At 40.9% G+C, this 24,399-nt stretch overlaps 1 protein-coding gene across 2 annotated transcripts in view; it reads right to left on the bottom strand.

Moving 5' to 3' along the window:
- lrrc20 (leucine rich repeat containing 20) overlaps positions 1-19,818 on the bottom strand; it is a 29,773-nt gene extending 9,955 nt beyond the window's left edge. The window contains exons 1-4 of one of the 2 annotated variants that reach the window (XM_063221148.1): positions 19,732-19,818; positions 18,641-18,718; positions 15,562-15,711; positions 7,399-7,566 (exon numbers count right to left, since the gene is read on the bottom strand). In XM_063221148.1, coding sequence (XP_063077218.1) covers positions 7,399-7,566; positions 15,562-15,711; positions 18,641-18,718; positions 19,732-19,741 — 406 coding nt within the window. In that variant the 5' untranslated portion in view covers positions 19,742-19,818. Of the gene's footprint in view, positions 1-7,398; positions 7,567-15,561; positions 15,712-18,640; positions 18,719-19,451 lie in introns of both variants that reach the window. The other variant, XM_063221149.1, reaches the window with a different exon arrangement.
- Positions 19,819-24,399: the final 4,581 nt, after the last annotated feature.

The following is a 24,399-nucleotide window of genomic DNA, read 5'->3' as shown; positions in this document are numbered from 1 at the left end:
TCTTTACTTATCAAAAAAACAAACCTGAATCACTATTTGAAATTCCACTAAACTAACATGGATACAAAAAAAGAGACTTCTGAAAACTTGGTGGAAGCATATAATTTTTTTTAAACCTTTTTAAATCCCACACTATACAGACCCTTATTTGCCACTGACCCTTTATCCTTTGACCCCAATTTATTTGAATCACCGCTATAACCTGTTGACAGTCCATCCAGTCAGCATGAAACACTGAATTTCGCCTCTCTCCGCTTTTCTCATATTGACCCCATCTGACCCTTGTTTAATGCTTCAAGGACTGCTAGTGTACGGTACTCTATGTGGATGTCCAAGTGGTGGCGGTGGTGTGTGTGTGTGTGTGTGTGTGTGTGTGTGTGTGTGTGTGTGTGTGTGTGTGTGTGTGTGTGTGTGTGTGTGTGTGTGTGTGTGTGTGTGTGTGTGTGTGTGTGTGTGTGTGTGTGTGTGTGTGTGTGTGTGTGTGTGTGTGCGTGCTTGTGCATGTGCCTCTACATGTTCTCCATTCTATTCATTACTGTGAACGGAAATGTACAGTAACTATAGTAGCAGGTGTCTCTGTGGTCACGGGTCACGATGGCAAAGATTTTCTTAGTTCCGAATAGACCGTATCTCACTCACACACACACAAAAGTGCAAAGGTTAATGTGCAGAAATGTACAACACAAAAGTTGAGAAAAATATTCACATCCGATAGAATAGTTGTGTTGCATATCTTCCCTTTCATAAAGGCAAGACGCTGAAAATAAACTGGGTTGTATGAAGTCAATTGTTGCTAAGGAAAACTCAATTTGAATGGGGCTGTGGAGGTGGGCTTGACAGACTGCCAACAAGCCGGACTCATTTCGGCCATTGAGCATGCTTCAAACTCGAGGCTAGGTGAGGTGATCGCAAGGCATTGGCAATAATCCTTGATTATAAATGCGATGTATAGTAGTTATGTCATAGAGATCACGTTTTCTTTTATCAAAGCCCTAGATTCAAACAGCAGTGTGAGAGTAAGACTTGAAACAAGCCTACATTATTGTTTGCAATGGGCAATTACGATAGCCAGGAACTTTAAAACATAGCCAGGAACTTTAAAACATTCCACATTACAGTAAGACACACTAATGGATTGGCATTAGGGCTGTAACGATATTGTATCGAACCAAGGAACCGTGATACACACAGTCACGATACTGTATCGTGATGCAAGGAGGCAGTATCGTGATACGCCCTTTCAAAGTTTTATTACACATTAGTCCAGAAAACAACCTTGTGATTTGTTGTGATTGTTTTTCCAAACTTCAATGGAGATACATTTCAGAAATCGTGGGGTGTATCGAACTGTAGGTCAAAAATCGTGATGCGAACCGAATCGTGAGTTGAGTGTATCGTTACAGCCCTAATTGGCATCATCAAGATCTAACTAGAAGAAGGCTTTTCACGTTTTTTTTAAAGAGGCGCATTTGGTGCATCATTGAAGAAGTGCATCACTGAGCTGTCAGAGCACTGATCCTTACCGCTCTCCCTTAGCTTTTCTCAATTTGCTTTGATGCGCTTTGGCTGCACATGGATTCATGGAAATAAATTGGCCCCAATCATTGGTTTTTGACCTTCATTTTCTCTGTTTAATCAGTAGTGTCACTCAAGGTAATATGAAGCTGACCTTTTGGGGAGCCATAGTGTTGCCTTCACAGTCACAGGTGGTGGTTTGAATCGTTTTATGTCAACAATCATTTCATTTGAAATGTGCCACAGGCACGGTGGCAGCTACTGACATCATTACGCCGGCGTTCATTACGCCGTACGACTGCACACATGATGGTTTTCATCACAACAGCTCTCCTAACCATCATATCAGCAGAGGTGTCAAAAGTAAAAGTAGCACATGATATTACATAGTTGTTGCACCATTTACTCCATTATACTCATTGAGATACATAGACTGTATGGTTACTGAAAAACGCTACACACCTTACAAGGACCAACCACAAACTTGATCCAACCAGTGCAGAGTCAGCTGATCGTAAGACAAGTACACAGATCTACTTTTTACTCAGGTAACTCAATTACCTGTGTTAGAACACAACTGTTTCTTTTTTAAACTGTTACCTTTAACACCTCTGCTCCTGGAGTTTTAAAATCAATTTTCAGTCCGTTGAAATCTCTGAAAACATGTGACCATAACTACTCTCACTCCAATTCACATCTTCACACGTCACTCCTTTGTCATGAGATAAACTAAACGGCAAACTCTTTCTCTTTGGATACAGCAGAAGATGTCTTCAAGCTCCAAAGAGACAACTGTTGACTATACCATAATATACAGTAGGGCTGTCCTAAACGATTATTTTTCTCCTGATTAATCTATCAACTATTTTTTTCAAATAGTCGATTAGTCAAACGATTATTTTTTCAAGTACTCTAGAACTTAAATCCTCAAGGAAATTGGGAAAATAAGAAAGACATTTTCAAATTAGGTCCCTGAGCTCTCAATGATCTTTAAATCATGATAGTAGCTTATTTAATCCGAGATACAATGTCCAATTCATACGTGCTGGGCAATTTTAGGTTTCAATAAAGTAAGAAAGCATTAGTTAAGTAAGTAAAAAAGCATTGAATTAAATTAAATGATTAGTCGACTATGAACATTCTTGTCGACTAATTTTTGTAGTCGATTAGTCGCTATGTACGGTAGGTAAGAGCCCAGTATGCACGGCACTGAAAGCTAAAATGCTTGGTTTAGCAGCAAATGTCAAATTTTGATCAGAAACCCTCTGTTTCATAGCTTCCCAAAAAGTGGGCAAATGTGCAAAATGGCTAACCAACCCTTCAGTAAACATGCAGTCTACTGTGTGTACCTGGATGGCACATGTGGATAGGGATATGATACAGAGGATCAGAAAAGGTCAGTCTTATATATCTTGAATGAAGCTTCTGATTAAACAGAAAATGACTTACTTTGGCAAATATTATTTGCCATGTGTCTAATTGCCCCAGGCTTTTGGTATTCCAGCCAGTAGGCTTTGAGAAAAGATAGATGTCTGCAAGCAGGTGCATTTAAATGTAAAGTGCTTTTTTCCTCATGTTTCTTTAGCTATCTCAGTATGCTATGCACAATGTGTATAACAGTGGTTTTCAAAGTGGGGGTGTGTGAGGAGGTGCTGCATTATATTAATCTATCGCATCTCTGAATATTTCTACTATTATTTTTATAATTATATATATCCTACTGGGACACTGTCTTACAGACCAAGAGACTAGGTTGTGGAATGGGTGCACAGACAGAAATAGTGTGGCATGAGGGAACCCATGTAAGGGGGGCCTTGGCTGGAATGTACCGGTATATGGGGGGCCTTGTCATGGTAAAATTTGGAAAGCCCTTGTATAAGATATCGTCCTTTGACATTAAAGTCTGTGAGACAAGGGAATTAATCAGAGGTGCTCTTCCTCTTGACCTTACAAAGACTAAGTTGATGAACCCTTGAGAGCGATAGTGGGAACATTACGTACCTTAGAGGTGCATTAACCCTTTAGCTACCAGAACTTTTTTTGAATAGGCCGGAATCCTACCAGGAATTCTAAGGAAAAAATGACATTTTGGTCATATTCTAAATAATGTCAAATAACTTGAAAAGAAATGAAAAGTGTCAATTACAAGTTACTTTCATATTAAAGTAGAGAAAACACACTTTCAAATGGTATATCATTTATGGATAATTAATTGTTCAGTATTCCCATAGAGTGCCTTTGATGTGGATTAAATGATAAAAATGTGATACAATCCGATATTATCTAGGCCTATCTATCTATATATCTATATATTTAGGCCTATCTATCTATCTATCTATCGATCTCTCTATCCATCTATCTATCTATCCTTCCGTCTATCCATCCATCCATCCAGGGTCAAAGTTGAACAATGATCATGTGACGACAACAAATGTCGTTCACCCAAATGTCCTGTTTTCAAGCGGTTTCAAGCGGTATAACTGTGATGGACTACACTAGCTAATAATGTTTGAACTAAACCATGCCAAAGACGTGTAAGGATAACCGTAGAAGTGGCCGCGATAGCAGACAGGACATGAATGGAGCTCTAGGAAGTTTCCCCTCCCAATTTGGCACAGGTAAGACGCGCCAGGCATCACCGACTTTGACCGGAATTGAAGTGCTACAAACACCACGTTGGTAGGCTATTATTGGAAGTTAGCATTCAACTCAACGTCTTCGCGCACATTTTTATGAAGGACAACGTGGAGTAGTAACAGTCCTTGACTGCTTTGCCAAAGCTGACACGCAAAATGAGTAGGCTAGCCAATTGTTCCATGCTGCGCTTCCTTCACGATGCGCTGTTACGCAGAGCTGTCGCTGTAAGTTGTTCCAGGAAACTAAGATAGTTGGATACCAACATATGGTTTGACTTTGAAAACACACCGAAGACGGTTTACATTTTTAATATGTAGCGTGTAGACATCGGCTGGACAGTTGTGTTTGCTATTTAGGACCATGGCAGAACTGATCACAGTTGAACACCATCTCATAAGCCTAATAAAACAACATGATCTAAAAATAGCCTAAATAGTCATACACATGTGCTGTTGACCATGAAAATAGATCGACGAGGGTTGGAAGTTTTCATATTTAGTGTATATTGGTTGTAGAAACAGAATGGTTGTGTTTGTAGCATATCCCATCTCGGACGGCCGTCATTTGAATTGAAGGCAGATTGCCAAATCGCATAAAGCGGCGCATCTCGTAATAAAATCTAAAATACTGAAAAATAATATAATATAAACATATAGTTTTTATACTGAAAGTATATCGAGGAGGGTCTGTAATATTGAGCTAAAGTGTTTGAAAGCTGGAAAAACTGCATGATGACGGCCGTTCAGCTGTATTTTCATATGAAAATATTCCGGCCGGCCGCGGCCGTTATGGTACAGATCCAGTCGGACGTTCACGGCCGTTATGGGAGCTAAAGGGTTAAGTAGGATTGTGGCCAGAGTAGGTATTGCAGACATGCTGCTCATTGAAACTGCTGCCTATTGCCAAATTTGATCTTTTCATGAAGTTCAATTTTCCCAGTCATAATGAACACTTAGAATTCGATGGCGGTGGTAAGTATTCTGGCAACATTTGTGAATGTGCAGCATGAATTTGGGAAATAAACTACTTAAAATATTACACACTACACCTTTAAGTCTGAGACTATACTGGATATGTTTAGTCAAAGACCACTATAATCAATGGCAATGGCTACACCAGACACAACAGAGCAGCAAACATTGTAAAAACCAGCCCATTCTTCGCAATGTATTTTTGACATAAATGAATGTACAGTCAGCTAACATAACACGACACATGAAGTGTAGACCCAGCGCAAGGCTTCTAAATAATTTACTGTTGCTTGGCCGGCTAAAGCTGTCAGTGGCCCTGGGGAGGTCTGACAACCATTGGAGAGGAAGGGATTGGTCTTTACGTCGTGTTATGACATTTGCACAGGTGGCGGTAGGATAAAGCAGCAAGCTGGTTTTCTTTATAAAAGCAGCCATGAACATAAATCACCACCTGTCAAACATTTTTATCCAACTACCCCAAATTGGCAAATGAAAACTCTGATAAATGCAGAAAATGTAGGAAAATTAGTACTAATGCCTTTTGGTGAATGGCATTCAAGAAAAGAACACGCGCGCGCACACACACACACACACACACACACACACACACACACACACACACACACACACACACACACACACACACACACACACCAGTGCCCCTCCTTTCGTGGACCATGAAGTTGGTTCACGATGCAAACCGAAAAATACTTGATTTTTTTCCGTGAACCATGATGACAACGTTGACATAAGCAGGTTCGTCCAGGTAACATATGGTCACATACGGAAAAGTTCAGAGCCAAGTATGAACGCGGGAGGATTGCAGGTAAGCCCTTTGGGTCAGAACGTAACTGGGGCGGGAACAGACACAGGCACCATTCTGGTTGGCCTGACAAAAGTATCAGCTGTCTCCCTCTCCCTAAATCCCCCTAGGAGGGTGTAGACACGCTGTTGAGGACCACTGTCTTAGGCCTTCGAGATCAAAATCTTAATGTCTGTTTCCGGCTTTTTCAACCACATCAATGCTTTCTGATTAGGCCATGCTGATTTCCGCTAATTTACACCCAGACAAAGGGCAGTCAACAAGAGCCGAGTCATTATCTCGTTGCCACGGCACCCCGTCAGTGTGGAGAGCAACGTCCTGCGGCAGCATGACTGCAATTTGTTTTGTTCTGTTTTTCTATTCATTTATTTATTTATTTTTAATTTTCCATTTGAATGCACTCCTCACCTAGACGCTAATTTACTGGCTATACTTAGTCATACAATAAAAAATCAGTCAGAGTTAGATACCCGGGGCTCTCATTAATGCTTTCTTACATTGTTTGTCTCTACTGCCACCTCAACATGGAAGTTCAGAGGATCACCTCTTGCAGTTCTCAATATTGCACCACATGGGCGGGTCTGCGTACATTGTGACAGGTACTCTACTGCATGGAAAATTGACATAAAATTCCTTGTTTGGCATGCTGTTTGTTTACAGTCGATTTAATAACACCTGGAACACCAAATCAGCCAATCCCAATCAAGAACCAGACACATAGTTTTAGGTTTTGGAAATTGAAATAGCTCAAACAGCTAATGATCTGTGCAGTTAAGCAAGGGGACCCAAGTTCGATCCCAGCCCAAGGTTATTTCCCAAACTTAGTGTATGTGATGCGCGCACATCCAGTAAAAACAGGTGGCGGATCAAACAAACGTGCGTAAAGGAAGAAAGGAAAGGTGTATAGGCACCTGACGAAGACCGCCTGAGGTCGAAACGTTGTGTTCAAATAAATCGGTAACAGTGTGCGGATTTCCTTTCTTCCTATTTCCCAAACTTCCCCATCTCTCTCTCACTCACTTCCTGTCTCCTCTCTCACACTGTTCTGTTGAAGACCCAAAAGCCCGAAAATACAAACAAAACCTAAATACATGTATTCATACAGTAGGTTTTCAATGGCCAAATTGCATGGGTTTCAGGCAAAAATAGGCCTGTTCTGTCATTGAACCCACTGGTAAGTAGGTGAGGAAAGAACGGTGCGATTGATGGTCGCTTCAACCAGTGGTATACAGCACAGAGGTATTTAGATGTGGGTTTGACGTCGTTTCCTGATACTTCCCCATCTCTGTCCCCACTCGTCCGAGGTCATCTTGCGCTAGTTCGCCACGCTGGGCAGAAACCTGTGACCTCCCATTTATAATTAAGGCGAAGGAAGTAGCCTTGGTAAGTTAGTCTAACTAACTGCAAAAATCCTTATTATTCGACTTGTGTAGGGCTTTGTCTGCTGCTTACCGGTGATCTCGTTTCCCTCCAGGTTGATGCTCTCGAGCGTGGGGATGTCCACCAGCCGTTCCGGAAAGCTCTGGAGCTTGTTGCGGGCCAGGTTGATGCTGGTCAAGTGTTCCATGCCCCCAACCGCGTCCGGCAGTTTGGTCAGGACGTTTCCCTGCAGGTCCAACTCTGTATCAGGCAAGATCACATTCATAACAGATTAAAGATTTAAGATGCAAGATTACGTTTTTTGCATTACATCTCAATTTTGTTTGAAAAAGAGAGTGACACCTCTAGTTATTTTCTATCATGCTGCCCTCAGCACATTTCCTTGTAAAAAGTGTGTGCCAGATTAAAAAGGGGATGATCACATGAAACACCTAAGAGTACTCGGAACACTGACGAGTAAGCCTACTTTGAATCCATTTCTAAATTCAGAGCATTCTTGCTAAGTTAGTGCAACAGACTGCTAGTTTTTTTCAAACCGTAGCACAGGGTCCTACTTTCAAAGCGTGAGATAAAATTTCAAACACAACCCTGTGTTTCAGATAGCTGTTGTTAACAGATGTTTTGTCACCTAATCTCCAGTTACCATGTCCCATTTTTAATCTGACATACCGGCAAACGGTGATAGATAAGACATATAGTCAATAAGTCAATATGTCAATGTCAATCTAGTACCTCCCATCCTCTACTTTCACTTGTGGCCTTGTGCTTCCCTGACCCCCGCCTCCGTGGAGAAAACAATGAAGTTTACCCTCTGTCAGAGCAAGCTTTCCCCATTCCACCTCCAAATATGTTCAACTGCGGTGTGCAGGGCGGGGGGGCAGGTCTGGATCACATCTCCCTCCTCCCCCCTGAGCACATCTTCCTCCTCCCCCCTGAGCACATCGAGTGCCTCCCCCTTGTCATTCAGCGCTAAGCTTCTACACGGGAAGAAAAATAGCTCTGGAAGTCACTGCACCGTGCAGAGCAAAGACGCAGAGTTTTCACAAATAAAATCGTAGATCCACTCTCTCTACTCCACTAAATTATAATGGTTTGGTGAGTGTAGGAAACACGAGCGGGGAGCTTTGAGTGAACCGCGTGATGAACAGCACGTGACCCTGTTTAGTAGCTATAATTTATTAATCCCGAGGGAAATTAATATAAGGACAGCTACATATAGGCCTAGTATTTGTTAACGCATGGGTCTAATTTGAATTATTATTAAGTGTCTCTTCTTAGTATCTTAGTTTGAAGACCAGATATTTGGTGCCAGTTTCTAAAAATCGAAAGATGGGTGCTACAAGAAAAGTATGGCAATAAAAAGCCTGTGCAGTGGCGAATTATTCCATGTGTGATCCGCTCGAAATTAAACATAGCCTAGGCCTACCCATCATTGAAAAGCATGAGCACATTCTTCAAAGTCCCAAAGCCTGGATGCTGAGTAATCGCCACAATCTCTTTAGGATTGGGGACTGGACTCTGAGCAGGCCATTGCAGTAGCCTTTGGTATCCTTCGTGCATCTGTCCGCTTCCAAACGGACGCCCTGACACATTTAGTATTAGCCAGTCCCTCCAGTTTTTCGCGATTCAGCGATCGCGTGGATTCATGCAAATTCAATGATATTCCGCATAATTTCACGATGCCGCGTAATTCCTGTAAAGCCGCATTTTTCCCGCAAAATTTCAACATTCTGTGGAGTTTATTGATTTATATTTTCGTCAAAAAAATAAAAATGTGACTACAATACCACCGGAGACGAAAACCAATACGAAGCATTTTTGTTAATATGTCACTGAAACATTGAAAAAGAATTGCCTGCTATTTCGGAAGTCGCGACCCTCATCTCAGCTGTTCCGCGTCTCTCCTCCCCTCCCTCACACATACACGCAGGCGTCGGTGCTGCACACTCATGACCTTTTTTTTAACAGCAGTAGCCTACTTTTCAGTGCAGTCCTGGGTGGAAAAAGTAGCCTAGTGTTGCCCATTTATCCATGACGAAGAAGTGTATGCAGTCATGAAATAGTGGCGGTACTGTCGCACAGTAGCAAACATCTTACGTTAGGCTAGGCCTACATGTTTGCGGAACTTCTCCACTCTCCCCTGTCGCTTTCATGAGCATGCTACCCGACGGTCGTTGTCTGATCTTTTTTCAATGTTCGCTAATGTTTGTAATTTAAGGGTCTATGTCTATGCGTAGGCACAAGCCTTCTGATAACAATCTGTTGTGCCGATCGCAAAGGTTTCGGAAGTTTTGCAACTTGTTTCAGTCAAGGACACCGAGATAGGAAGTGAACAGCCCTTCCACGCTTTCACTGTGTTATTGCAATAAAGTCTTGCGAATCCATGCAACCATGCACACAACCATGTCAACGAGAGCGTGTATGCCATCACAACTTTGCATCAAGCAAATAATATGCAACAGCTTGCAATACGAGCACGAGAGAGAGAGAGAGAGAGAGAGAGAGAGAGAGAGAGAGAGAGAGAGAGAGAGAGAGAGACGCGTCTTCCAACAGGTGACATTGTAACGCTTGCATACAGCCTGGCTACTGTACCCCGCGACGCTCTTCATTAGGTCTAGTGGTAGGCTATACCCACAAGTATGTCCCGTTTTCCCCCGGAGTCGTTCTAAAATATCGACAGAGATTTATAAGTGTCGCGGCCATGATTTTTTTTTACACATTGGACACACTGGCTAATAAGACGCTCTGACAGCTTTTGACAATATTTTATTATTCTATTATATAGGAAGTGTGTTTCTGAATCTCTCTCTCTTTTGTCTTAAGCCTGCTTAGACTGATTGTGGTTTTCAGTTACCAAAAAACCCCAGAAAGGGATGCAAAATCTTTGCAAAAAATGAGAAAATGCCGCAAAATCTTTGCAAAAAATTAGAAAATGCCGCCACAAAATCAGGCATTTTGACCGCAAAAATCACAAAATCCCAGTGCAAAATCCTGGAGGGACTGATTAACCTTTTCTTTTTAACCGTCTAACAGCGCTTAACATTATCATTAATAAATCAATGGAACCTAAAGCAGTTGCAGAGACCGTTACTTATTGGATCAATCCATTCTCCTTTACTATGAAAGAGAAAGTAAGGTCAAGGACAAATTATTCTATGTAAATGGAAATCAACACTCGTGAAATTGGAAAGTGGAAATTTAACAAAGTGGGGCATCTGTTTGAAATTGGTAATTATTTAAATTAATTAGGGTCCTATCGTAAAAGCTCCACTCCGCTACATTTATGAATCGGCATATCGACATATCAAATCTGCATGCAATTTAAGAACACACGTGATTAGTAGGCCTATACACTTGGCACAGCAAACAAAAGCCAATAGGGCTAGAGTGACACAGGCATGGACATGGCCTGAATACGAGAGCAATGTGCGTTATACTGACAAACAGTTCTGTACACTTCAAGAAAAATACCAAAAAGGAACGGGAAGGAAACGGTGCCCACAGGCGTGCGTGCCTGCCGAGGGCACAGGTGATCTCCACGCACACGTTACAACGTACAGGACCTATAACCACACACACACACACACACACACACATGCATTCACACCGGTCAGGAGCGCAGCAAGAATCGGTCTCGCTCTAGAAGCATGCGCGCTCAGCGCGCGTCAGTTCAGGATTCCAAGTAGATGGTGTGGGACTGTACAGACTACCATAATAGGAAAAATAGGAGGGGCGAGATGCAAAATGGGAGGGGTGGGTACTCAGAAATCCAGACCTGCCCACTTCTGCAAACTGCAGTTGGATGCTACTCTTCCACCTCCCGATTGCAAATGAGAAGAGACTATCATCTTTGAATTACTATAATAACTACTGTAAATAAATATTTGTAAATATTTCACACAAAAGTTTTTTACATGTTAATATGAAGACTGAATCATATGGAATATGGACATTTGGAAAATCGGAAAGCATGAAAACGTTAGAAAAAAAACCCCAGTAATAAATATTCCTATTTTATGTTATATATACTATTTCTTGACATTTTGTATTATTTAAAAGATAAATGGGTAGATGACGTGACGTGTAAATTTTGCTGTCGCAGGCTCTTAAAATTAAGTAAATTCATGCTTTCAAAATTGTCAATGCTTTAAATGATTAAACTAATGTCGTTGTTGTGAAAAAGTAATGTGTAATAAATCCAGAGCTTAAATAAGTATACTTAATTTTGAGTCAAATGTCACATTTGTCCTATGGTGTGACTGAGGCAAGCCTGGTTCTCCATATTAAAACATTTTTAAATAAATAATCAAAGCTCAGTCATTTGTCTAAACAGCCCTGGCATGTTTTTCAAGGTGTCTATTTTAGCAAGTGGCAATGCTTAATTTTTTTCCAGTTTTTCTGAGACCGTATGGACTTATGAAACTTTGTCGCAGAAAATAATGTCCTGTGGTGTGACATCATATTTTTGGTTAATTCTGTGCATAATTATCTATTGTTGAAGCTCCAGCGGTACATAAATTGTGACTTTAGACCCTTAAGAAGCCAATGGCAAGGGTGGATGTTAGATTTTTCTCTCAGAGTTCTTCAGTCAATCAATTATGTTTTGCTACCACAAGATGTATTAGTTTTGTAGTCCTTTGGTGTGACAGCCATAAAATACATTTTGACAATGGTGTATATTTTTCACATTTTTTTCTTATGTAGATGTATGAAAATGCATCTTAGTACAGGTGAAATTATATTTCAGTTGGCAACGACATGGCTTTAAATTAACTCAAAAGCTCAAAAGTCCTATGGTGTGATGGTAAAAGTCCTATGGTGTGATGGTAAAAGTCCTATGGTGTGACACTTTGGAGTATCAGTATCACACCAAAGGACAAGCAGGTCACACCAATGGACTAGATATTTGAGAAATAGCTTTTAAAACAACTGGTAGTACATATTTTTTTTGTTTTGTTGTTTGACTAGATAAATATTGTGTATTCAAATTATTTATTCCTTTATTGGCCTTTGGAATTTATACTTTGATGCATTGTTGATGAATATTTGCTGTTAATTTTAGATACTATCAAATGATATAAAATGTAATTAATGGTGCTTTGAAACCATAAAATATAACGCTAACAGTGAAGGAAAGATCAGTGAAAGAGTATATAGAGGAGTATAGATGAATGAAGTATGCTGTGGAGAGCTCAATATACAGCATAAATGTGCTGTCCAGCTTGAGATACCAAACAGGCACTGGCCACTACACACTACAGGTTCAATGGTGTGACAGTCATAGCATACCTACAAAAGTGTGATGGTCATGCCAAGGTCACACTTCAGTATGAGTCTTTGCAGGTTACATTCAATGACCGCATGGCTGTCATTAAGAGTTACAATAGGCTGATAATCGACGATTCAAAGACTTATAAGTGTAAAGTGAAATCCATATTGACTACAACATTATATTATGATCAAAAGACAAAATAATCATGTTGATATATTTGTTTCTGGCTCAGTTTTGCATTTCTGTCCTTTAGCGTGACATGAATGTCCTACGGTGTGACATGTTTTAAACGCTCAAATATTTGTTTGAGCTAAAGAAATATGTCTGATAAACACTGAATATTACATTCGGGAAGAACAAATTATCGTCCCTGAAAAGTTAGTATAAATTCGGACAATTTTGAACATTTAAAAGAAAGATATCCCTGTTTTTCCTCGAAGGTTTCTAATAATCTCACATCTAATGGGAAAAAAAATACTTAAATGGTAATTTCTCATTAAATTAAGACTTTAAAAAATTGCAATAAATATGAAGAGTGTAACAATGTTCATAAAACTCCATCAAGCCATTTCTACATTACTTAATATATTTATTTCTTAAAGTCACACCAAAGGACATATTTTCAGCAAATTGCTTTATCAACGTAAATAAATAATCAATGAATAGACCAACATTGTGACCACTTGGATTTTTTGAAAGATTAATTGCTGCACTACGCAGACATATACTTTTTTCCCTCATAAACAATGTTTTGTGAAAAAAATGTTTTTTCCTGCCTATCCGTCATCTACCCAAATGTGTGCCGATGTACAAAAGATCAAAGTAGAAGTTAAAAGTTAGTGAAATTGACATATACATGGACCCCTACCCCTAAATTATAGAATGACTCATAAGTGCAGAGGTGTCAACAGTAGAAGCAAAAGTAAATTCATGGTGTAAGTACGCAAGAATATGATGTTACATAGCTGTTACACCATTTACTCCACTGTACCTAATGAGCTACATAGACTGTATTGTTACAGAAAAACACTAAAAACCTAACAATGAGAGATGGGGAATGACCACACAGTGGATGGAAAGACAGACCAAAATACCGTACCAACAGAGTCATTGCAATAGCTGTCCAGCCCCCTCCAGGGAACCAGGTAATGAGGCTGGTAGATCAGACATATTGCTATCGTCCTGCACACCTAGTTAAGCTCTGTCCAGAGGATTTCATCACATTGATAACAACACTGTGCATGGGGACTTCAATAATATATCACGACTTGCTCATTGCTAGTCTGATAAAACCCACCTTACGGTGTATATGTGTTTTACTGAGTTAAATCTGAAATGACAATTACACTAACTCTAATGTCTTAACCCAAAGTTGTAAAGAGAAAACACATGTTGACGGGCGAGAGACGAGATATATTGCCATGTTTTGTGGATGGACAGTTCTGTCTGTGTTGGTGATTTCATCACATTCTAAAATCAAACATATCACTGTTTTGCCGACAAAGACAATTACATTACATTATACTTAGCTGACACTTTTATCCAAAGCGACTTACAATTACGACTTACGACTCAATGAAGCTGACTATGCGAGACTTAGCAACACAGCAGACATTCTAAAAAGCAGCCCGTTCGAGGTTGCCCATTTCAAGTATTCTTGACGCAACATAACACATCACACTAAAGCCCGAGACATGTCGTCATGTACTTAGAATGACAACAATAAAAGCGGGATATGTTACAAAACAAATGAATGAAAGTTAAAAGACATTTTAAATTTGACAGACGAGGCATGTTTGCATGGCCTTTCAGCTGCAATACAGCTCTGTGCAGACAGTCTAATCAGACAACACAACAAGAAATCTTTTTGACCTTCTGTTCAATGGCAATTATGCTCCCCATGCCAAACCTACATGTTATAAAACGCAAATCTGATGTCAGAGCGAGATGCGTGTGTGTGTGTGTGTGTGTGTGTGTGTGTGTGTGTGTGTGTGTGTGTGTGTGTGTGTGTGTGTGTGTGTGTGTGTGTGTGTGTGTGTGTGTGTGTGTGTGTGTGTGTACGGCAGTTATAGCACAGGTCTAGCTGGGTGCCTCTGCATAATTTGGAACTGGCAGTTACCTCTACATAATTGGGGCCTTGCAGTTACCCACCTGCCCTGCAATTTAGGTCTCTTTGAGGGGGGATCTATCTTAATCCCAGTATACCATACCCTCCACTTCCACATGTAATTGAATATGTGCCCACTTACCTGTACTTTCAAGAGGCCTGGCCCACTTAGAATGAAGCTGACTGCTTTGTGCCTTGATGTTAAAAAGAACCACAAAGCGAACGACTTCCACGAACGCTTTTGTTCATGTATTTATTTATTTAATTAGTAGTTGTTGTATAGATTCTTTCTCACATGCATGTGGTGCTGAAATGGCGTGAATCTAATGGCTGATAAATACTAACAATGTCTGGGAATTTGACATTTTCTTGACCTGTTGGAAATTTGAAATCATATGGTACTTTTCCAAATCCAGGCTTATACATCCCTTGTCTTGCCATTTCGCTGCCCACTGAGGGTTGACAGGTTATGAGGAGGCCAGGGGGGCGCTTGGGCAAAAAAGGTTGAGAACCACTACTAAATACTATACTATATACTATATATAATGTAGACACACAGACATAAATGTATCCATGCTTGACGTAGTAGTACACTTACAACTGACCCAATTACCTTCCTTTCAACTGAACAAAGTGGTAAAGAACTTGCACTCGAGGGCTTTCAACTATCAGATCATGGCACGAGATAATTTATTCAACATACGATATATCATTTATATATCAATATCAATATCAACATCAATATCAACATCAATTACCTCCTAAATACACAAAGGTGGCAAAGAACTTGTTGCTATGAGCGCTCTCAGCTCCTCACACTTGACTTGACTTGACAACTTCCAACTGAATAACTTACCTCTTAACTGCCCAAACGTGGCGAAGAACTTGTTGGTCAGTGCTTTCAGCTCGTTGTCGGCCAGCGTCATGGTCTGGATGTTCTCAGTGACCGTCCTCAGAACCTTGAAGACCCCATCAGGAAAGCTGATCAGCTTGCAGTTGGACAGGTCTGTACAGGAAACACCAACACACACACACACTGGTTCAGCCTCTTCAACTACGTAGTAGGGTTCCATTGAGGTAAACCGAAGTATGCCACCTGGCTGCGATCATGGTTGACCCTGATAAACTGTTGGTCAGGTTAATAAAGCACTGCATTAAGTTCTGGTCAGTGTGCGACGACAATTCAGTGTTTCCCACAGAAATTTTGGAAACTATGGGGGCAGCCGGGATTTTTTTTGTCCGGGGGGGGGTCTTTTCACGCGGGCCTTTTTTTTTTGTGGGGTGGGGGGGTGGGGTGTATTTACGCAGTGTAAATGCAAAATGACAAAACAATGAGTACAGTATGACATTGGCGCATGGAGAAACTATAGGCCTAGTCCTACATTTCAGCCATTTACATTTTGAGAAATAAGGCTACATAATACACATGCAGGGGTCTATGTAATGAAAAAAATAATAAAACAAAATAGGAGTAGAGATAAGAATTTAAGATTACTGTGAAATTGTTAACGCATAAACAAAAAGGGTCTAAGAGGGTAGGCTATGCCTTTTCCCCACACACACATAGGCGTACACATTCTACATGAGGGGTGCTGGTCACAGGACCAGTTTTTCAAAATTCCTCCCATTAAAAGGGCTGAACAATATATTACACATTTATGTCTATATTCACATTCATTACACATTAATTTCTATATGCAGCCCGATGTCTCATCTGCCTTGTCAATGAAGGCCTGTCACCTAACTCATTACAACTGTGAAACAAAGCCTGGGGAGTGTTAGTAAACTCATCCCTGAAGATTTTTTTGTATTGCTCCCAAACCCAAGTTAACTACAACAACTTGACTAGGCTTTTGATCCCTCTGTCTTTCAAGAACTTGTGTTTTTCTCTATAGGATGTATTTACTCCAGCAGGAAAATGCGAAGGAAATCGTAATTCAAATCGTTTTTAACAAAAACGGAAATCGTAAAAAAATTTTTTTTTTTTTTTTTTTTTTTTACATTTTCGGAAACTATGGCGGGCCGCCATAGTTTCCTCAATATATGGGAAACACTGCAATTGTTTTATCATTAAGCCACCTGCAACCCTCAGCATCAAGCCACAGCCTCACAACTAGGGCTGCACAATATATCGAAAATGTATCAAACTCGCGATATCAAGAGTGACGATATGCGTATCGCGAAAATGAATGAAATATCGCTAACAAGGAAAGCATTTCTGTGCAGTCCAATCACTAGCTGAATATCAACAAATGCGCAAGATACCCACCATGACCAAAGCCACGCCCCCACACAGACCGACAAATTAGTGACAAGTAAACCACTCGGTTATATTTCTAAATATCGTTTAAATATCATTATTGAGGTATTGCATGCTGTTATCGCGTATCGATTTTTTTCCTGATATTGTGCAGTCCTACTCACAACCTCACACTTTGAAGTGTAACTGTTCAGTAGAGAAAAGAATCGGGAAGGGGTTGGGGGTGTAGTGGCTGCAGGTTGAGTGTTCCACTGTGGGGGGCTAGTTTATGCAGTCCAGTCGTGTGTGTGTGTGTGTGTGTGTGTGTGTGTGTGTGTGTGTGTGTGTGTGTGTGTGTGTGTGTGTGTGTGTGTGTGTGTGCTCACGCTCATGCTTGTGTGTCTGCATATTCATATAGTTTTGATAGTCATGCAGTGATTGGGATTGTCATTGCCTGTGTGTGTGTGTGTGTGTGTGTGTGTGTGTGTGTGTGTGTGTGTGTGTGTGTGTGTGTGTGTGTGTGACAGAAAGTGGGTGATGCATCTGTGTGTCTTGGTGTGCTGGTGCCTGTGTGTGTGTGTGTGTGTGTGTGTGTGTGTGTGTGTGTGTGTGTGTGTGTGTGTGTGTGTGTGTGTGTGTGTGTGTGTGTGTGTGTGTGTGTGTGTGTACCTATGTGGGCTCAAAAAGTTCTGCTTTACTTTTTTGGAATTACGAAGTGAGCGAAACTCACCAAAAGGCAAAGACGGGGATATTACTCCCACCCACTGTACCATTGTTGTCAGGGTCGGATTAACACACTAGGCTAGATATGGCTGGGCCCCCTCCTGCCATTGGGCCCCTGATTGGCCAAAAGTGAGAAATTGTGTGTGGTCTGAGTGGTCTTGAAGGACTGTACCCTGACTAGCTCACCTTTAAAACAAAAAACAAAAAAAAAACATCAAATCAAAGCAGGAGACTCTGATGCTACCTCCATCCTAATCAAGCACACTTGTCTGCGATATTGGTCAATGCATATCCCAATCATTGATAAAGATAAACAGGTGAATGGTACCCAGATTGATTGCAGTATAATTATTTTATATCTGTCTTCTGCCTACCTAATCACTTAAGTGTGAAGATCTGGTGTGCAACCTCTTCACACACACACACACACACACACACACACACACACACACACACACACACACACACACACACACACACACACACACACACACACACACACACACACACACACACACACACAAATGACATGGGTATGCCTACCGATATGAAGCAACAGTGCCCCCTGTTGATTACTAATGTCTATGTCTGTAAAGAGGAGATGTGTGGCATGACACAACAGCCCAATTTAGCTAGTACTACATAGGTTAATCATTATAGTCATAAAAAGTATTAGACCCATGCAGAAACTCTTATGACATTGTTCATCGCTCAATAAATGGGTAATTGAGTTTCAATACCTGTTTAATAAACAAATTCCAGAATGGGCTCAGCTACTGGCAGACATTAGGTATTTGACATAGAGAGATGTAAACAAATAATGCAACTTAAAGTACAACATAACTCATTGTTCCTGAAAATAATATTGCTTGTGCTACCGTTTAGACTGCCAGAATATGACGGCTCACTCCAGAACAATAACAAGTCGCAAACTTAAGACTTAGAATTTCATTTCATTTCAATAAATACTTGCCTAAATGAGTCTTTCCTTCCTCGACTGCTTCGTTCACTCTCCTGGCAACATTGGCAACGTCCTGGGCCATCTTTGAGTCTGTTGGTAGAGTAGTGGAGTAGAGTAAAATGTATTAATCCTGGAGGAAATGAAGCTGTTTGCAGCACGCATAAATACAGAATACACAAGACATTACGCTTTCACAATATATTAAACATACACACACACACACACACACACACACACACACACACACACACACACACACACACACACACACACACACACAAACACACACACACACACACACAGCTGTGCTTGACTTTATGGTGAAAAGTAGCCTATTAGTGGTTTTTATCACATCATCACATCTCATCAAATCACGTCAAAAGGGCAGGCAGTGAGTGACATGTTAGATAGCCCTATAAACACAGAGTGTATTCTAATAATGTACGTGATCTAGGCTACTACAAAAAAAAACACTACAACTACTGTAGGCTATATCCCATAAAGATCAGGAAATGTTGCCGTCACTGGAACAGCTTTCTACTCCAGCCTACCTTGTTACAATTCACAGATTGTTAGAAGTCTATGAATGTTGACACTGACAGTGTATGGCAAGGCTGTGGTTTCTTTTTTCAAAACCTTAACATAAGCTCTGTGTTCTTAAAGTAGCCGTGGTTACAGCCCAACAACGTTGGCCTCACGACTAATTACATCCATTCATTCATCCATTCATTGCTGATGCGGAAGTGATCCAGAGGGGTTTGGAACACTCCAGCACAGTGCCGCGTATGCTAACTTTGTAACAGTGTGTTTTTTGGTTACTTACTTTGTTGCTATTATGTAACGACGGTGTTGTTACAGATCGCCGATCTTAAACGCGTGGTGGATTCATCAACAAAGGCTAGAACGGTGTTCCTTTCAGCCAATCATACACACTCACACCAGAGTATGGCATCGACAAATTTGGCGTTTTGAGCTGGGTATTTTTAGAACCACCATGCCCGCACAAAAGCGCAAGACAAGTCAGGCGCACAACACACACCAGATCAGTCCTTTTCAACAAGTCGAGGGGAAAGGCATATGAACGTGCATAATCGCTACATTACGTCGTTGCATGTCCTGAGATAGCCGAGCTACAGTGGACCACAGGAGAAGTTTCAGTCCATGCGGCTAGCTTGCGTGCTGAACATAAATGCGCATGCGCGCTACAAGCGCGACTCATTACATTACATTACATTACATTGCACTTAGCTGACGCTTTCATTTATTCAAAGCGACTTACAACTATTATTTTTCAGGGTATTGGTTGCAGTCCCTGGAGCAATGTGACTCACTGGTACGCACATCGCCAACGTTAATTTAGCTGCTTTTCTTCTGTTCTAGACTAGGCCTAATAGACAGATAGAGCAGACTTCACACAAACACACTTATTCTTAAAGAAAGAAAAAGACAACAACACTGACATTTGATCACATGCGAGAATACAACTTACTGATATGTGAAGCAAAGAAAAACGGTTTAACACATAAGTGACCAGGCCTACCTCAGTCTCAGCAACATACAGCCCGTGTAAGTGGTCTTCGGGTAGATTTTACCCACACCCCATCAACCTGTCAAAGTATGTTTGTTGTCAGGGACATTGGCCACTGTGATAGCCTACCATTCTAGAAATTCCAGGATTGGTCAACGTTTAGACTGCAACAGTACTTGTTCTGTGGAACAAAAAGAGCCCCACATGCCATGGTTGTCCCTGGAAGCCTGTCCATGCAGGCCCAGTGACCTACCATACAAACTATTCAAAACAAAGACTATACACTGCCCTGTCCTGTCCCTGCACACAACCTTTTAAATAAGCGCTATTTCACCTGGACAAGGCTATGGTCGGAGAGCTGATATTGACTGGGCAGAGATGTGGTTTTTTTTTGTAAATACAGTGTAGGCCCAATAATGATAATAACTAGAAATGCACTGAGAGATTGCAGACCTCTGCCAAGGAATCTGTTTGGTAGAACATTTGACTGTGTTACACCCTTATTTTGTCTTTCTGCCTTGCTTTTGCGGACTTAGAAACTGGAATGTCAAAATTCGCCCTGTCCCGCAATGGTGAAGAATCTTCTAAAAAAAATTTCCTGGATCCGGATCGTTAGCCAGATCACCACCAAAATGTAATCACCTCTTCCTTTTGTCATTCCCAACAACTCCACAAAATTGTATCAAAATCCGTTCACAACTTTTTGAGTTATCCTGCTGAGAGACAGACAGACAGACAAACAGACAGACAAACCAACGCGGTCGAAAACATAACCTCTTTGGCAGAGGTAATAATAATAATAATACGTTAAATAATTAACTAAATACTTAATGTATGCATTTTTATTTTAAAATTCACTATATTTCTGCCGCTTGAGAGGAGAGGTTACATTGTGTTATGGAGAACTGGAACAAGAGTCCGCCTACATACAGTAAATGAATAAGATGCATTTGCATGTAAACAGTGGAGGTATCAATTTCAGAGGTTACATGAATACAGCCCATTATCCATCACATCAACTCTACACAACCTATTTTACATGCAAGCTTTGAGTTGTTCATAACTTCGTATATATTAGGCAGCATTATGCAAAGACGCGCGCACACACACACACACACACACACACACACACACACACACACACACACACACAAGCACACACACACTCATACACACACACACACACACACACAGACACACAGACGCACACGCACACGCACACGCATGCACGCACACACACACACACACACACACACACACAGACACACACGCACACACAAACACACACACACACACACACACACACACACACACACACACACACACACACACACACACACACACACACACACACACACACACACAACCGACCTGTAATATCCTACTTCAGACCGTGCCATCTGTTATCTTCCAGCTGGGAACACACGCTCTCATATCCTTCACACCTTTCATTTGGGCTTTAGACCTTTTTCATTCCAGTATGCTTTGCCAATCTGTGCATGAAAATAACAAATAAGCTTGGACCATCATGCCTATTGCCTTTGATAATTGGGATGACAGCTGGGTAAACATCGGTATCATACATACAAAAAAGTATATTAAGTATTAGCAAGGTAGTTAAGGTAGTTGTGGAGGTTCAACTCAGCCCAGTCTCTCAAATTAAGGGAGAAAACTGTTTTAGTTTCCAAATAGAATTGGTTTATTTAATCATAAGCCTAACTTTCACAATATAACTTTTGTGTATAACTTTCATTATTTATTTGCACAAAGTCTGTGCCTGGGCACTGGGTGATCATTCACATTTTGACTACAAATTTGAAGTAGCCTATTGTCCAAACATTCTTTGACATGCAGTGCTTTTTCTTTGACATACTTTTTTACTTGTATACTGTAAAACTGAAAAATGAGAAAAGGTCGCACCATGCATAGGTTTCACCTTTACAATATTTTGTCAGCAACCTTAAAAGAAGAAAAAAATGTTGGGTGAAGCCTGCTCCAACCTTTATGTACTTTTATACTGTGCAACTGGTAGATTCAGTAGCATTGCCATGCCCTTGTCCCTCTATAAATGCACTCAGGGACACATGCAATCAATTTTCATGCATGAAATCAAATTATGTATCAGTTTTTTAGTCAACAATTTAAGCCACATCTCCATGGTAATTTAGAGGACTTGCATGAAATCTAAGTACTATCAGCGATTTAGTCAACAATCTAAGACACATCTCCATGGTCATTTAGTGGATCATGATGGACGAAAGCATTTCTCCATTGTTTGCGTGACTTGATAACAAGTGAAAACGTTTATTTTTGATTAGGCTACTTGCTGATTTGGTTATGCAGTGGACTAATGAACTGCCTGCATACTCATAGCTTAAAGAAGTTATATTTATCTTAGGAGATACTGTGTGTGTGTGTGTGTGTGTGTGTGTGTGTGTGTGTGTGTGTGTGTGTGTGTGTGTGTGTGTGTGTGTGTGTGTGTGTGTGTGTGTGTGTGTGTGTGTGTGTGTGTGTGTGTGTGTGTGTGTGTTTCTTTTAGTTTTGTGTAAACTCCTATAAAATTTGGATTGTGCTATGATAAATGTCTATCTGTCAATCCAAATAAAGAAGTAAACTGTGTGTGTGTGTGTGTGTGTGCGCGCGCGTGTGCGTTATCAGTGGGATCTATCAAGGATCTATCAACACAAGTTAAAGATGTGAGATAACAGCGACAACATAATCTATAACTGAATGCTTTCAGAACACAGTAAGATCCAAAACAAGTGATTAAATTATCACAGGTGACTAACGTGGTGATGGTCTTAAAGAATTAAGATGTTTTTCACAGGATCATCCGCGAGCTGTGTGGGTGTTAAGGTTGTCAGAGAAATAAGGTAGTGATTGAAACTACAGCTTGCCCTCACAGATGGAGAGGTCTTTTATCTGTGTGGAGAAACAGATAGGGCCTCTGCCCACTTCTTATTCCGCTGTTGTACTAATGAGATAGAAACATTGTAAGAGTGCTTGTACTTTTAACTTATACATGTACATCATCCCTACTCCTTTCACTCACTGACCTCCTGATAATGGTTTCCCCTCTAGGAGCAGTTAAGTATTTTTTTCTTTAAGATTCAAATAATGTTTCCAAAGTTGTTTCAGTGACTCATCAACGTTTAAAAAGTAGCACGTTACAGGTACACTGTGCAGGAAATGGTCAAAAAAGGTACTGCAACTATGCTGCTCATTGAAACTGGGCTGCCTATTGCCAAATTTGATCTTCACGTGAAAGTTTACTTAGTAATAAACTAACATTTTCTAGTATGTCCCAAGTACAATCATTTTTGCAGCTAAAAATGTCTATTTCTTTGAAATTCAAAATGGCGGACCATGGAGAAGATTCCCCTTTTCATGCATGAAAAGTGCAATTTTCCCAGTCATAATGAATACTTAGAATGAAAAGTGTAACATTAGAGAATGGGTAGCATGAGTTCTGGAAATAAACAATAAAAATCTTACACAGTGTACCTTTAAGACAAACAGAGAACTGTGTGAGCAGGGGAGCCGCCAGAAACGTTGGACCCCATGAAAGATTCGAATCTTTGGCCCCCTTGAGGGCCCCTGTCAGTGCTGTGCTGTCAGTGCTTGGGCCCTTTGAATCCGTAACACCTTTCCCCTCCTTGTGGCACCCATGTTTGTCAGTGCCTGTTCTGGGACCTAATCTCAAATCGACTGATGTGTTCACATGTGTTCATCCATCGAACACATGCGGTAAAGCATTGGTTCCCAACCATACACGTACTTAGGCAGAAGCACTTCTTGTCACTAGGCTAGGCAGGCAGGCGCTTGGGGCCCCCAAGCCTGTAGATGGTTAACAACAGCTAAGGCTGGAAGCTAAAGACTACAGCAGTAACAATTTGTTGTGATTGTTCTTTCTTTTACATTTTCACTTGGGGCCCCAACTGACCCTAGAATCGCCTCTGCCACTAGGGTTACTTCTGTAAACTCCAGGGGTAAAAAAAGTAGCCAATTGGAGCCAATTTTGGTCCCCTAGGGGAAATTCTTTCTCTGCACTTTATCCCATTTGGACTAGTGAATCACATTGAAGTACACCCACTAGTCCGTAGCAGTGGGCTGCCTGCTGAGCGGCGCCCGGGGAGCAGTGTGGGGGTTAGGTGCCTTGCTCAAGGGCACTTCAGCCGTGGTCCAGTCGGGCATTGAACCGGGAACTCTTGGGTTGCCAGTCCAGTGCTCTAACCACTGAGCC

The sequence above is a fragment of the Engraulis encrasicolus genome, chromosome 17 (genome assembly GCF_034702125.1).
Source record: "Engraulis encrasicolus isolate BLACKSEA-1 chromosome 17, IST_EnEncr_1.0, whole genome shotgun sequence".
NCBI lineage: Eukaryota > Metazoa > Chordata > Actinopteri > Clupeiformes > Engraulidae > Engraulis > Engraulis encrasicolus.
Note: the sequence above shows the minus strand (reverse complement) of the source record. Positions and strands in the feature narration are given on the sequence as shown.